The following is a 14,535-nucleotide window of genomic DNA, read 5'->3' on the forward strand; positions in this document are numbered from 1 at the left end:
GACTAGGGTTAATATCTTTGGCAACAAAATCATTTGACACATAGCACAAAGTTATACAGGATACGGATGGAGGAAGAAATCACCCATATTCTTTACAAAATAGCATAGAATTCACATTAATTGACTTAAGGAGAGTGCAGATGCACATTGGTTGAAAAATGATCAAAAGAGGATGAATTGTAAAGCAAGCAATAGAGCATGCAAAGCAGGAGACACAATATATACAGCTACACTCTCACAATTACCAAACTATTCCAACATCAGGAAAATTTATTGTCACAGTATTCTTTGACTCACAAAGTCAATTACCTTTTCGTTGGCAAAATAATTGAGCAATTATTTTTAATTAAAGAAAAGCATATAGTAGTTAACAAATACATATATTAATCATACAGAATGCCAAATTTTCTGCAACTGTAAAAGGGAGGCCATACAATGAGATGCAAAATATTATTCTCACTGCCATAATTACGAGTTAAATGATAAAAGCAACATTTTCAATACATTTTAAATTTATTGGACAAATTTGCTTGTTTTGTTACAGTCATTTAATCACGCTTACTTGCTGTGAAATTTTCTAGAACACGAGTCTATGCAAAGTAGTCTTCTGCTGCTTCGGTACTACAATTTGCCACCTCCTGTAAATTTCACATAAAATAGATTTGTGTTCCCCTACAGCCATTAGACTAACATCTTCAGTTACTTTACCCCTTTTGCCAGAAAAACAGATTTCTGGCTCATCTTTCTCTTGGTGGGATGATAGCAATTAGTTGCCTGGCTAGACAAAGTCTGTACGTGAGCTGATCATGCTGTGCACTTCCTTTTCACTTATTTTTCATAGTATAGAGTTGTTTCTATGGTAACATCCACCAGGAAATAAAATATTTAGTGGCACCCTTAAATAGTCTCTCTCCCACGAACATATATTTTCGTAGTTGTCCAAATTTATTGATTTCATCCATTATTTTGTTATCCTGGCACACCTTCGGGACAGGAAATCCCTGTACTAGTACTTTCCATCCTTGTACTTCCTCTTCACCACTGAAATTTCTCTTAGGCCATTTTTAGAGGACACAGAAGTGACTGGACAGTTTCCCTCCACTCTGCAACTCCTTTCATCTGAAACTGGGGTTCGCCTCTTGTCAGTTTGACGTTTCTTTCCATAATTCAGAGTAAACCTTTCCTAATGATCTTGACAGTTCCACACATACACACACCCTTCTTCAAAAGTGTTGACATTAATTTCACAGAGGTAAGCAAATCAATCAAATATTTATTGTGTATTTCCTTCATTAGCTGCACCATAACCACTTCACACACTGTCATGTCGCTATTTGTTTTACACCTGTCGATGAAAGCAACAAGGTTCTTTACATATTGATTGAGTGCACTGACAATGACCAGACTTCGTAGCCTCATTTCAATAGCTTTATTAGCACGTATCATTTCTTTGATGATCTTCTTTTGACAGGAATCATCAATTCATCTACTTACATAGATGATGAGGGCACACAGCTGTTCTTAGAGTTGTGCAAAAGCTTTTCAATCTATGGCCGCAGTTTACGCAATTTGTCATATTCTTCATGATTTCTACACTTCGCAGTTACATTGATATTGCATGAATATTCTATACAAACTTTTTAAACCTTCTCCTTGTCATTGAATCAGCAACTGCATCTATAAATGTGGTTTGGTAAGTATGGGAAAAAAATAAGAAAAATGTTTATTTTGTAAACGACTCACCTCATTTCTCCTTTGAGGGATATATAATTGGTCCAGCGATCCTCCAACTTCTCCACTGCATCAGAAAAAAGGTTCCATCATACTCAGCAAAATACTCGTTGGCCAAAGTTCCAAGTTAGGGAACAAGAAGTCTAGTGAGTAGGGTAGATGAAAACAAAATTAAAGCCCAATTCATGCATTTTCACCACTGTTATCACTGATTTGTGGGACAGTGGATTATCCTAGTGAAAAACCACATTTTTGTGGCTGATCTTGGTCTTTCTTCAGCCAATGTTACATTCAAACAATCCAACAACGAAATCAAATAGAGCCCAGTTGTGGTTCTGCCTTTCTCCAACTAATCCGTGAGAACTGTTCCTTGGGAACACCAAAAAACAATGGCCATCACCTTACCAGCCGACAAATGTTCTCTGCCTTCTTCGGTGCACTTTCGCCAGCCTTTGTCCATTGTTTTCACTGCTGGTTTCACTGGTGTGTAATGATGGATCCAGGTTTCATGATCAGTCACAAATCAGTACAGAAGATCTTGCACATCACAATTAAACACTGCCAGACACTGTGTTGAAAACTTGTGCTGGATGCATTTTTGGTCAACTGTGAGCAGTCGTGACACCCATCTTGCACACAGCTTCTTCATAACCAGTTCTACACGCAGGATATTATGCACTCACTTTGTCAATGGTTTCCTTTGTGGTGACCTCAATTGGATGGCCAGAGCGCACTTCATCTTTGGTGCTTGTCCGAACACATTTAAATTCATTAACCCACACATAAATGGACTTCAATGATTGTATGAAAATGTTTAATAACAGCATGTAAACTTAGTTTTCTCCATTTTCACTCGCAGTCAACACACTGACCAATCCAGATGGCTCTTGACAATGAACTATATGCTGTATATTGTTGAAATTCTTTATATGATCCTTGGAATAATCATGCTCACCAACTATGATGGTGCAAAAAATGGTTCATTCTTTCATTCAAATTTACAAACATCAAATCATCCACTCTCAGACAGGAAACAAACTTTAAAAAAAATAAAGCAAGCAGGAAGTTGTTGATTGCACATTACAGTGAAGAATTCTATAAAAATTTTAATAAATTTTAATAAATAGTTGTGTTCACCATGGTTTTTGGTCAGCTTCTGCTACTATGATTTTGTTTTATACACAAGTTTGTTTATTTACAATTTTGATATATCTTTCCTCCTTGCTTGTAAATATTCTTCACATTATCAAAATAAGAAGAGTCTTTGTGTTCCATTCTTCTTCATTTTCATTTTCGAATGTATCGCTATTCGCATTTGTAAGAAGCACAAATGATTCAGTGTCAAGTTCTCACCAGGTGTCTTGCTCCAGAAAAATAGAATTTGAATCACTAGTGAATGCATCATCTTAAACATTCAGTTCATTGACGGCAGCTTCAACTCCTGTTTCCGAATCACTTTTGTAATGCAATGAAACTAATAGACTATAAATTTCTTCAACATGTTTAGGATGGCAGAGATCTAGAGAATGAACCACTCGGAAGGAAAGGAATGCGTAAGATAAAGAATGGACGATAAATTCAAGGTAAGCAAGGTTTAGTTTGGTACGATAAATGAGAAATTATTTAATAATATACTGATCTGTGCATTATTTCTGAAATCTATCGAGTTAAATATCTCTAATAAATGTACTAAAATAGATAAACATTCGTTCTAGAGATGTGAAAAAAAATATGCTACCAAAATGGAAGTGGGATGGATACTCCCCACCATAAAAATCAAGTACTGAAAATAAAACACATTTTACAACAGGGGACACCAAATAATAAAATACCACAAAAAAATCAAAACAACCTTAGACTAAAGAGCTGAGAAGAAACACACAAAATGTCATGATAATGGCACTCAGCAGCTCCTTTACAGACCACCACTTCGTGAAACATTGCTTCTATGAGATCATACAGCTAAAACAGTGGGATCTTCAGATTGGAAATGGTACCCTGTACTGTTCATAAGGTGGCAGCACCATAAATAGGTTGGAACAACGTATGCCGCAGTGCCAGTACCAACTTTCTTGAAGTGAAAAGCTTGTTTCCCACAGCCCACGAAAGGATTAATGGGACACATCTTGACAATGAGAGAAGGGCAAACCTTTGTTCCATAACCAAAACTTCTTCATACTGATTATTTAAAGAGGATATGCAAAATAATGTGAACAGTGGTAGCAAATAGGATGGTTATGTTTGACGATCAACAACGCAGGTAAGGCACATGTCGCACTGGACAGTATGTGTTCAGTACAACTAGGCATTAGAGTAGGTTATTTACGAGGAATGCACACTTCGTAATTGCATTTAGAGGCCAAGTTCAACGTAAAATGGAAGACCTAACAGAGTTCCAAAGAGGGCAGATTGTGAGGGCCCGATCAGCTGGAGCATCAGTAACCAAGACAGCCAACTTATTCAATGTTTCACAAGCAACTGTTGTTTCAACAATCATGACAGGCTACACAAAACGTGGAAAGATGTCATCGTGTAAATGTAACAGTGGGCACAAATCAAAACTAAATGACAGAGATTGTCGTATGCTAATACAAATTGTGTCAAAACAACACAAAACTATGGTGGCTAAAGTGACTGCATAGCTCATTCATGGACGAGCTGCTATTCCAAAACCATCTGTGATGACAACCAATGCAAAGAAGCATAAAACATGGTGTCATCAGCATAAATCCTGGATGGCTGATCAGTGAAACATGTCTTACGGTCCGGCGAGTCAACATTTTCGTTACTTCAAACATCAGGCCGGGTTTACATCTCGAGAATGGCAAAAGAAGCCTGCAATCCTGATTGCTTGATTCCAACGGTTAAGCATGGAGGTGGAAGTGTGATGGTGTGGGTAGCCATATCATGGTATTCTGCTGCTCCCATCATTACCCTCAAAGGCTGTGTTACAGCCAGTGATTATGTAAACATTTTAGGTGATCAGGTGCACCCCATGATTCAAATATTGTTCCCAACAATGATGTCATATTTCAGGATGATAAAACCCCCATTCACACAGCCAGGACAGTACAATCACGGTATGAGGAGCATGCAACTGAACTGCAGGGTCTAGCCCTGGCCAGCACAGTCCCCACACTTGAACATTATCGAACCCTTGTGGTATTGGTGCGCCGACTCTGGAGCAGATTTCCGCCTCCCTTCGTCACTACAGGAGTTAGAAGAGGTTCTGATCGAAGAGTGGCACAGCATTCCACTGAAGACTTTATAATCATTATACGCTAGTATTCCAAGAATAATTTCAGCTGTAGTACATGCAAATACGTGTCCAACCCCTTATTAATAAACCATTCCCAAGTACATACAGGTGTTCACGCTATTTTGTCAATCCCCTGTATGTGCTATATTAGAAAAAGGGATCAGAACATATGTTGAAAACTGCTAATATTTCTCCACCTCATTAATTCCATGTGCACTGAAGAATGATCTGCAAATTATTGGTTTAATGCTCTGATGAAAGATGAGGCTGTGATTGAGGCAGCCAAGCAATGGCTGCATCCAATAGGCAAAATAATTATGAACCAGATACAAAAATATGGTACATAAACATGCAAGTTAGGTTTATAAACTCTGATTCTGATTATATAAAAATATGTAATTCCTCTGTCATAAACAAATCTTTAAGAGAAACTACACAGTAAGCCTGACAGAGCACAAAATTAATAGGTAAGACTGGCTCCCCAGGGCAATTTACCATTTCTCAGCATATTAACAAAGGACAGCTGTGGGAAACATTATTGTCACAGACTGTTTGAAATATCAACTAAGGTCTCCAATGAGTAGCCATGTTCAGGTAATTAGGAAGGCAAACATGAGTAAAATATCTCCCTTTGACAGTGGCAAAGAACAATCTCATTAGAGCAAAGAAATTTTATGTAAGATACATTTGAGTTCTTGTGTCTTACTTTGGACATACAATAGCACTCTTAAACAGCTTTAGTCATTACTATTCAAAATAAGACAACAATCTTTGTTGCAGGTACTCCAAAGAAATACATAACAACTCTCCTGTAACAACTCTACATTTCCTATTTTTTATCATGGCTTATTAAAAGTTCATAAAAGAAATTGCAACACTCAGACTTGCATACTATATAAGTGGTAATGCAGGATGATGAGCTGGAAACTAATGCCTCCAAATTTTTTATGTGAAAACTCTTAGAGCTTTTTAAATAAAACAAACTTTATTCACATTCTGCACCTTTACTCTTCATATCTAAATATTTATTTCTCAACATAGTCTGCCTGGCAACGGGAACATTTTCCAGTCGAGAGACCAGCTAGCTGTTACTGTCACTGCAGAATGTTTGACTCTGTTGCCGTAGCCACAACCTCACCTCTGCTTGCACTGCTACATGCTTCATCACTATCAAAGTGCAGTCCTTGAATGTGTTCTTCAAGTTTTGGAAACAGATGAGAATTAAATGGGGCAAAGTCAGGATTACATGGAGCATGACTGATGACAGTGAACCCAACGTGTTGGAATGTTGAAGACATCACAACAATTACTCCACATGTGAACGAATTCTTCAAATTCGGAACTCAATTACAGCATGCTGTTTCTCAGGCACCTATACAGTTATGTTATATACTGCCATGTTACACACAACAATTCAGAGTCCTCTAGCAGCAGAGGGTCGCAAGTATGCAGACATGAACAATAAAAATTTAGAATGTTAATAACATTCGTTTTATTCGAAAAGCTTCAAGAGTTTTCACATAAAAATTCGAAGGTATTACTTTTCTGCACGGCCTCACAGATGGGTAAAAATAGTAATAGTTGTGTTTGAAAGACACTATAGAAGGAATTGATGAAGTACTCCTTTACTTTTATAAACTCATCACTGTTTCTAATCAAAAACATGTAAACAGGTAAAACACTGAGAGGCAAATGACACAAACCCCATTAGGTCACCAACAAACTTTTCTTAAATTACTACTATGCAAAATTTTATATTTGTTTGGCTTGGTACCAAACAGTAAACTATACACTAATTCTGTACAGCACCAAAATTAAAACTGTCACAGAAGTCCCTAAAATACTTAAATCATTACATTGCATTTAACTAGCAAATGTGATGATGGACATTTAAATTTCTTGTGCAAACAAACAGCTATAATAAGAAAGCAATATACCTGTGTAACAAATTCTGCCTGGCATCGATTCTTAACAGCTTTAAGAATATAAGCTGCCATGTTCATAGCCCTAGTGTGCTTGTGCCAATCCCCCAGATTGTAATCATTCAACTTGCTTTTCACAGCATTCAGTGCTTCTTTCATGTGCTGCAGACGGTCTTCCTTTAAATAAATGATAGATCACATTGGTAACAAACATAAACATGAATGTACTGTTTGAGTTACAATAATGGGTATGAAACTTTCAACTCAGTTTTGAACACAAAGCCTGTGTAGATCTGCTGTAACAGACAGAAGCCAACATAATACAACTGCAAAGACATGAAGTCACCCCAGTTTAGTTTACAAGTAATGGCCTAAGATTCAAGGACGTTTTCTACACAACAATGTAAGTAACCTGAAGTTTGCAGTCTGAAGCATAAACTCTGCTGTTATGATACAGATAAAATAACATAAATACAGCTAAAAAACCATAACACTTGGGTTGACAGATCACTGATGAAATAAAGATGAGACAACTACCTTAGAAACACATTAATATCTGCTGGAAATTTACGTAAGTCAAATCTTGGTAGCAGCTATAGCTTGGTTAAAGTAAAATTCACAGTCAACCTTTGCCATGAATAGTCTAATTGGGATTATGTGCATATACATATGGTTTTAATGTTTTAACTTACTCAACCTGATAATCACAGGATCATCGACACCAACATCACTGATCTTCAGGAAAGAGTGTGATCAAGTATTCAACACTTAAATGTCTGAAGCATGTGTGTAGCTCTCAGGCTATAAGTGCTTAAATGTAAAATCAGAAAATTCTTTGTGTCTCTCTTACTCTAGTGTTAGAAGCATGGCAAACTTCAAAGATAAAATACAACTTTTAAAAAAACCACATTTTTGACAATCTGGAATCCACATACAGAAGGGGGGGGGGGGGGGGGGTTCTACAACTTAAAGAGTTATTAATATATAGAGCAAAATACTTTAATGTTCACTTTCGAAATCCAAAATTAATCACATTCTTCTAAAAGAAGATGGTTGCCCAAGGTCCACTCAAAACTTTGTTGAGGGATAAAGGGGTATGCAGGCAAAAGTAAATATGATCACATTTTATGTGCTACCTTACAATGAGGAGCTGCCATCAGTGAGTCTTAGCCTAAAAGCTGGCCAAATACCAAATTTTACTGTTTAATAATCTAAGTGGTGGATTGCCTCTTTTACATTTTAAAGTGTGGTATGGGTGTAAGTGACCATTTATGTCTTCCGTCAGCTTCTATTTTGTGCCTCCACTATCAATCCAGATTTCAAATTTAGCCTTCCCATGTGTTTTGGAAGTTGCTTTTTGACACTGTAATCAGTATCTCTCTTCTACTTCTGGCTTCCTAACTACTGGATCAGCCCAACATAACTGTTTCTTTTTCATTGCCTCCACAATACTGTGGTATTCATGCAGCATCTGAAATTCTTCGTTCTTTCTAATTCTTCTTTCCTGTGATCACTCTCCCACAAAGAGGACACATTTCTTTTTATGCAGTTTTCTTTCAATGACCAGAAGTTAGGGTTTTTTTTTTATTATTATTTTTTTTCCCCCTTTCACCCCCCCACCACCGTCCACTTGGTTTCCTGTACAACCAAAGGTTGATTGGAATCATTTACAACTTAATAAATAACTGAAACGTTATTTTCTTGCTTTCAAAGCAGCATAACAAAAGGCTGATGGTAGAGGAAAACCTCACAACAGTTCTGGAGCTACATCCCATGTTCAGTATACAAACATTCTCTGAGGAAAAAGAAAAAAAGACGCAAAAAAAATTATAATGCAGAGTCCAGTGGTAAAAGGGACCCATAGTATATGGTGTCTATTAAAATCTCCATGACGATTTTTGTTTAGAGCAACATTTTGAAGCATGTGCCATTGAGTATTCTGTAAGTAATTCTATACTCTTAATTGTAGCAGTATATAGGGCACCCTCAGGCAATCTTGACCTCTTTTTGAAGCAGTTTGACTCGCTCTCGCTTCATCTATGTCATAGTACTTGGAGATTTCAATATCAACTTCCTAACACACAGTAGTGGGAACTCAGATCTGGAAAATTTTATGTACAGCTACAACCTTGTCCCAGTGGTCAACTTTTCCATCAGAGTTAACTTCTAATTCAAGCATCCTAATAGACAACATATTTGCAGACCAAGGAAATCCGGGCAACATCATCATTAATAAAATACTGGAACGAGATTTTCACTCTGCCGCGGAGAATGTGCTGATATGAAACTTCCTGGTCTCTTGGTCAATTTATTCATGAGGGGGCACAGTCAGTTATATTATGATGCACTTACGTTATTACAGTGCTTTGTATGATGAGGGGGAGAGAAGAGGACAGGTTTGTATATCTACAAAGATGGCTACTCCCCTGAAAGCCCTCTTCCCATTGAAGTCATACTTTCTGTCAAGAGGGTAACATAGCAGTGAAAGAGCATGAAGTGATTTGAAATGTTGTGCTACCACATACAAACACAATGGTTTAAGCCGCATTATCAGTTTTACTCCCCCAACATTAATCCCGAAATCATTTGTAGTCTGCTTTAATATGTGAAACACCTTACAAGCATTTTCTTCTACCCCCACCATACTTTCTTACTTTTTCATTAAAGTGAAATAAGAGTGCTTATCAGGGGGCTTACCAATTCTCTCATGTAAACTTCACTGTCCTTATTAAAGCATATACCTCCCTTTGGCATCACCATCCATGACCAATGAAAAGTAGTCAGATAGTCTTTTACTCAATCTTTTAAAGTCTGGTTGTTCCTCATGTTTCTTCTTCTGGGGATGTGGTTGGGACTTGACATGCAATACATAATGTATTTGCTGATTGATTGATTGCCAGGAGTGAGGCACAAGTGGCTTTTGACAAACTTTTACTTCTGACAATTCCTCATGGCACGGGGCAGACAGTTAATTTTGTCACTGGTCTGTCATTGTGTTACTAGTGATTGTATTCGAATGGGCTGCACAATTGGTAAAACAATGATGTATAATCCATTTTTAATGTTGTTTTGACCACTGCAGCAAATGATGAGATTCAAAATTTTTAAGACATATATACTTTGTGTTTCTTTAATATATTTTGTTCAAAAGTTGACAATTTCCAATTTTTCTCTTTTTCCCAATTTATACCTGAAGTCTAGTGTTCCAAATAGTATGACTGCCTGAACAGTTCTCCCAAAATAATGGGTAGAACAAAATTCTATTTTCATGGACACACTTTCTGCAGAATGCATATCCCTTGTTTGCAATAGTTGTGTGTTTTTATATCAGATTTACTTTCATTCCAATTGATCCGTAGTGAGGTGGTCCTCCAGGATGTAGAACATGTCAGAAAAACAATAATACATGACAAATATTTACAACTCAAACAAATAAGGTAATGTACCATTCCACAGGACTACTATAATACTTATTTACAATTAACACATTACTGCACTGAAATGGTGCAGAAAACACACACACACACACACACACACACACACACACACACACAAATCAGTTGGTTCTACTGAGAAATTCATCAATAGAGTAGGAGCAGTTGGCCACTAATAAATCCTTTAGGCTTCTCTTAAACTGAATTTCATTGGTTGTTAAGCTTTTTATGCCTGCTGGCAAGTTATTGAAAACGTGTGTTCCTGAATAATGCACACCTTTTTGTACAAGAGTAAGTGACTTTAAATCCTCGTGAACATTATTCTTATTTCTAGTACTGATTCCATTTCATACTGGCGACACTTGAAACAACGCATTAAACCCGGAACATTTTATGCCGATGAGCTCTGTATTGTATGCTCTGGAAACACTGCATAATTGAATGCCAGAGCAAACATAGCTGTACACTCTAATTCATCATTCACTCTATTTATAATGTTTTATTACATCTGTATTGCCATACTTTCTCAGTCCTCCTCCAGTTTCTCTACAATAACCTTAGCAAAATTAATGTTGTATTGTAATTCAACTACAATGGGTAACTAGCTATAGAGGCAGCATGACTCAATATTTCCACAGGGAACTTCCAATAACTACTTGAGTCCACACCACACCCAGTTGCAGCACTATGCGAAGCAAAAGGTGGTCTGACATGATATGGGAGGCATCACATGACTTTTGTCACCTCTGTGTAGTTATTCCTCAGTAGGGGACACTGTTAGATGCAAGATAACATCCAATGTACCTCTCCAAAGGGAGATAGTATGAGGTTCATGCAAATGAAACCTGGTCAGTGCATCTATCTTTGCCTTACACATATGGTGGCACCATCTATCGGTAGAGAGACTGATGCATGCACACCATCTGATGTTGCATAGCGCCAGTGTGGTTTCCCGCCAAAGAGAAGGTGATCACACAAGTTATCATCCACTACCAAACATGCAAGCAAGTAAGCAAGAACAATGAGAAGTGATTCGATTTTTGATGACAGAGGGAGCTGGAGGCCGTGAAATATATCCACGGATGAAGACTGTGTATGGTGAGTACAGTCTGAGTTGTTCAAGTGTTGTGGAATGGCACAAACGATTCCTTGAGGGGCACGAGTCATTGGAAGACGATGCTCATCCTGGTCAGGCTCATCATGTCATCACCCTGGAAATGGTAGCGGAAGTTAAAGCTTTAGTCCTGGACAACCGCAAAATCACCGTGGACAAGATCCATTGGTTATTGGGTATTAGCATGGGCACCACCCACACCATAATGCACCAACACTTGAACTTTCGAAAAATCTGTGCACAGTGGGTTCCCCACCAACTGACCACCAAGCAGCACAATACTCGAATGGCGCTGTCTTTGAGTCATCTGCAACATTATCATGAGGAGGAATACGGCTTTCTGTCACGTATTGTCACAGGTGACGAAACACGGTGTCACCATTTTCAATTGGAAAGCAAGCATCAGAGCAAGCAATGGAAACATGCGACTTCTCCATCTCCGAAGGAATCAAAGGCAGTGCACATCAGTTCTGGTAAGGTCTTTGTCCTTCTTTTTCGACCACAAGGGTCCCACTACTTGTTGAGTTCCTGGAACTGAGAACCACCATCAATGCCCACCATTATCAAGCCACTTTAAAGAACCTTAGACAAGCCACTGAGTCGAAACAACGAGGTACGTTGTCCAATGGCATTATCCTCCTGCACGATAATGCCCGCCCACACATGGCCAATGTGGTGAAGATGACATTGCAGAAGTTTCAGTGGGAAACGCTGGAACATCCACCGTACAGACCCGGCCTTTCATCATGTGACTTTCATGTGTTTGAACCTCTACAACAAACTATTCACAGACATCGATTTGCAACAGGTGATGAAGTGTGTGAATGGGTCCAGGCCTGGATCCGACATCAGCCTACTAGCTTCTTGAAGGATGGAATCGACCGGCTAGTGAAGCAATGGGATAAATGTGCCAATAGTTTTGGCAATTATTTTTGAGAATGTGTATTGTGTATAATTACATTTAATAAAATCGTTACCGTTTCTTTACATTAGTGACCGGGTTTCTTTGAATGCCCCTTGTAGACAGTGAATGTACTTCATTATTATGGCCATACCCACTTGTCAAAATATCCAGTCTTCTTCAATTTTACGGGATGCCACATTTATTTTTTTTTAATGTGCTAAGACGTCCTCATCTTGACACAGTTGAAGGGAGTATAATCCACTGAGAAATTTTGCCTTCCCAGTGCACTTTTTCTGTAGTTGTTTGAACTACTAAGCATCTTATCCACAGAGTTGCCACATGTACAAATGTAGATTTTCGTAGCTTGTTCTGCTGATCGAAAATTGTCAGATTGCCATAAGGATGTCTGTGTTGAAATATCAACATGTTTTGTTTAATGTCATACTCATCGTTTTTTGACAAAGTGTCAACATACTGCCATGAAATAAGTTCCCTTCAGAGGATTGCACCTACAACAAACTCAATAAGGACCCAACAATTACAATTTGGGGGGGGGGGGGCTCTACAACTAACACAGTAACAACTTAACCAATTTCACGATACTTGGAGAGCATAATAAAAGAACCTAGAAAAATAAGCATCCATAACTATCTCATTAATAGGAACCATGGCTATGAATTCATCCCTCGCAGACAATATTAATACAAGAAGCAGTCAAATGAAAACTAGACAGACAGGAAAAAAGTAAACTCTTTATTGTTTCAAAAGTACTTGCCATAACTGCAAATCATTTATCCCACTGTGAGAGAATATGGTCAATCCCTTCATAGAAAATTGTTTGTGGTTCCCTACGGAACCACATGACTGCACCTCTTCATGCATGCACCTCTTCATCCAAAGTAAACTGATGGCAATGAATGTCTTTCTTTAGGGCTCCAAAACTATGAAAATCACATGGGGAGAGAATGGGAGTGTATGGAGAATATGTAGGGGATTCCCAGCGAAATTTCTGGGATTGTATGGAGAATATGTAGGGGATTCCCAGCGAAATTTCTGGGACTGTATGGAGAATGTGTAGGGGGTTCCCAGCGAAATTTCTGCAGTGTACTCAAAACAACCTTGCACCTCTTCATCCAAAGCAAACTGATGGCCATGAATGTCTTTCTTTAGGGCTCCAAAAATATGAAAATCACATGGGGAGAGATTGGGAGTGTATGGAGAATGTGTAGGACTGTAGGGGATTCCCAGCGAAACTTCTACAGTGTACTCAAAACAACCTTGGCAACACATTGTCAGGTGTAAGGATGTTGCTGCAGAGCTTTCATTAGGAAGACTTTGCTATTTGAAGAAAGACTTTCATGGTTATTGATCCGCTTCTGACGAAGAGGTGCACACCTGTGTAAAATCATAGTTCTGTAGCCAATCACAAACATTTTTCCATAAAGGCTTTGGCAGTCTTGCTTCACACTGTGATAAATGTATTAACAGTAATGGAGATTAATTTTGAAATAAAAATCACTTTACTCACTTTTTTCTCTTTTTCTTGTTTTCAATTGATCGTCCCTTACAGAATACATCACTTTCTCAAAAAATTTTGAAAACAATATCAGTAATGAAATGTATTAGTAGTTATTGACATCTCCACTATCACATTTCTTATAAAAGAGTTTAACAATGACCTACTTTGTTCTCTCTGGAAAATTGCCCTGACTTAGTGATACATTACAAATCCCAGAAAAGACGGCTTATCATAGGGAATCAGTATTCAGTACCATGTTGGAAACACCATCAAATCAAGATGAACTTAACTTTACTTTAAAGAGACCATATAATTTTAATTTCAAAAGGAGAAGCTGGTGTTACAGCCATATGGCTGAATTTTATGATGTTGACTTGTCAACATATGCTGTAATTTCAGAAATGATTATTAAACATATCTGCCACCTCTGACATCATTTATAGCCCTTCCATTTAATCCAGTAGTGATGTTACCCTATTCCATGGCCTATTGTCCTATATCTTGTTACATTACATTCCGTATAGACTTAATTTTGTTGTCAGATTAACTGATTTCTGGCAAAATGTGCATTTTCCTTGATTTTTCAATAACTATTCTTAGTAATTTTGAGCAGTTTTCATAGTGTGTCACAACTGCAAGATCTTTACTTGTT

The 14,535-nt window shown here is 37.8% G+C and overlaps 1 protein-coding gene across 8 annotated transcripts in view; it reads right to left on the bottom strand.

The window, feature by feature from the left end:
- LOC126262232 (cap-specific mRNA (nucleoside-2'-O-)-methyltransferase 2) overlaps positions 1-14,535 on the bottom strand; it is a 275,061-nt gene that overhangs the window by 160,805 nt on the left and 99,721 nt on the right. For all 8 annotated transcript variants that reach the window (XM_049958694.1, XM_049958697.1, XM_049958700.1 and 5 more), the window contains one exon: positions 6,928-7,089. In XM_049958694.1, coding sequence (XP_049814651.1) covers positions 6,928-7,089 — 162 coding nt within the window. The remainder of the gene's footprint in view (positions 1-6,927; positions 7,090-14,535) is intronic.

This window comes from Schistocerca nitens, chromosome 6 (genome assembly GCF_023898315.1).
Source record: "Schistocerca nitens isolate TAMUIC-IGC-003100 chromosome 6, iqSchNite1.1, whole genome shotgun sequence".
NCBI lineage: Eukaryota > Metazoa > Arthropoda > Insecta > Orthoptera > Acrididae > Schistocerca > Schistocerca nitens.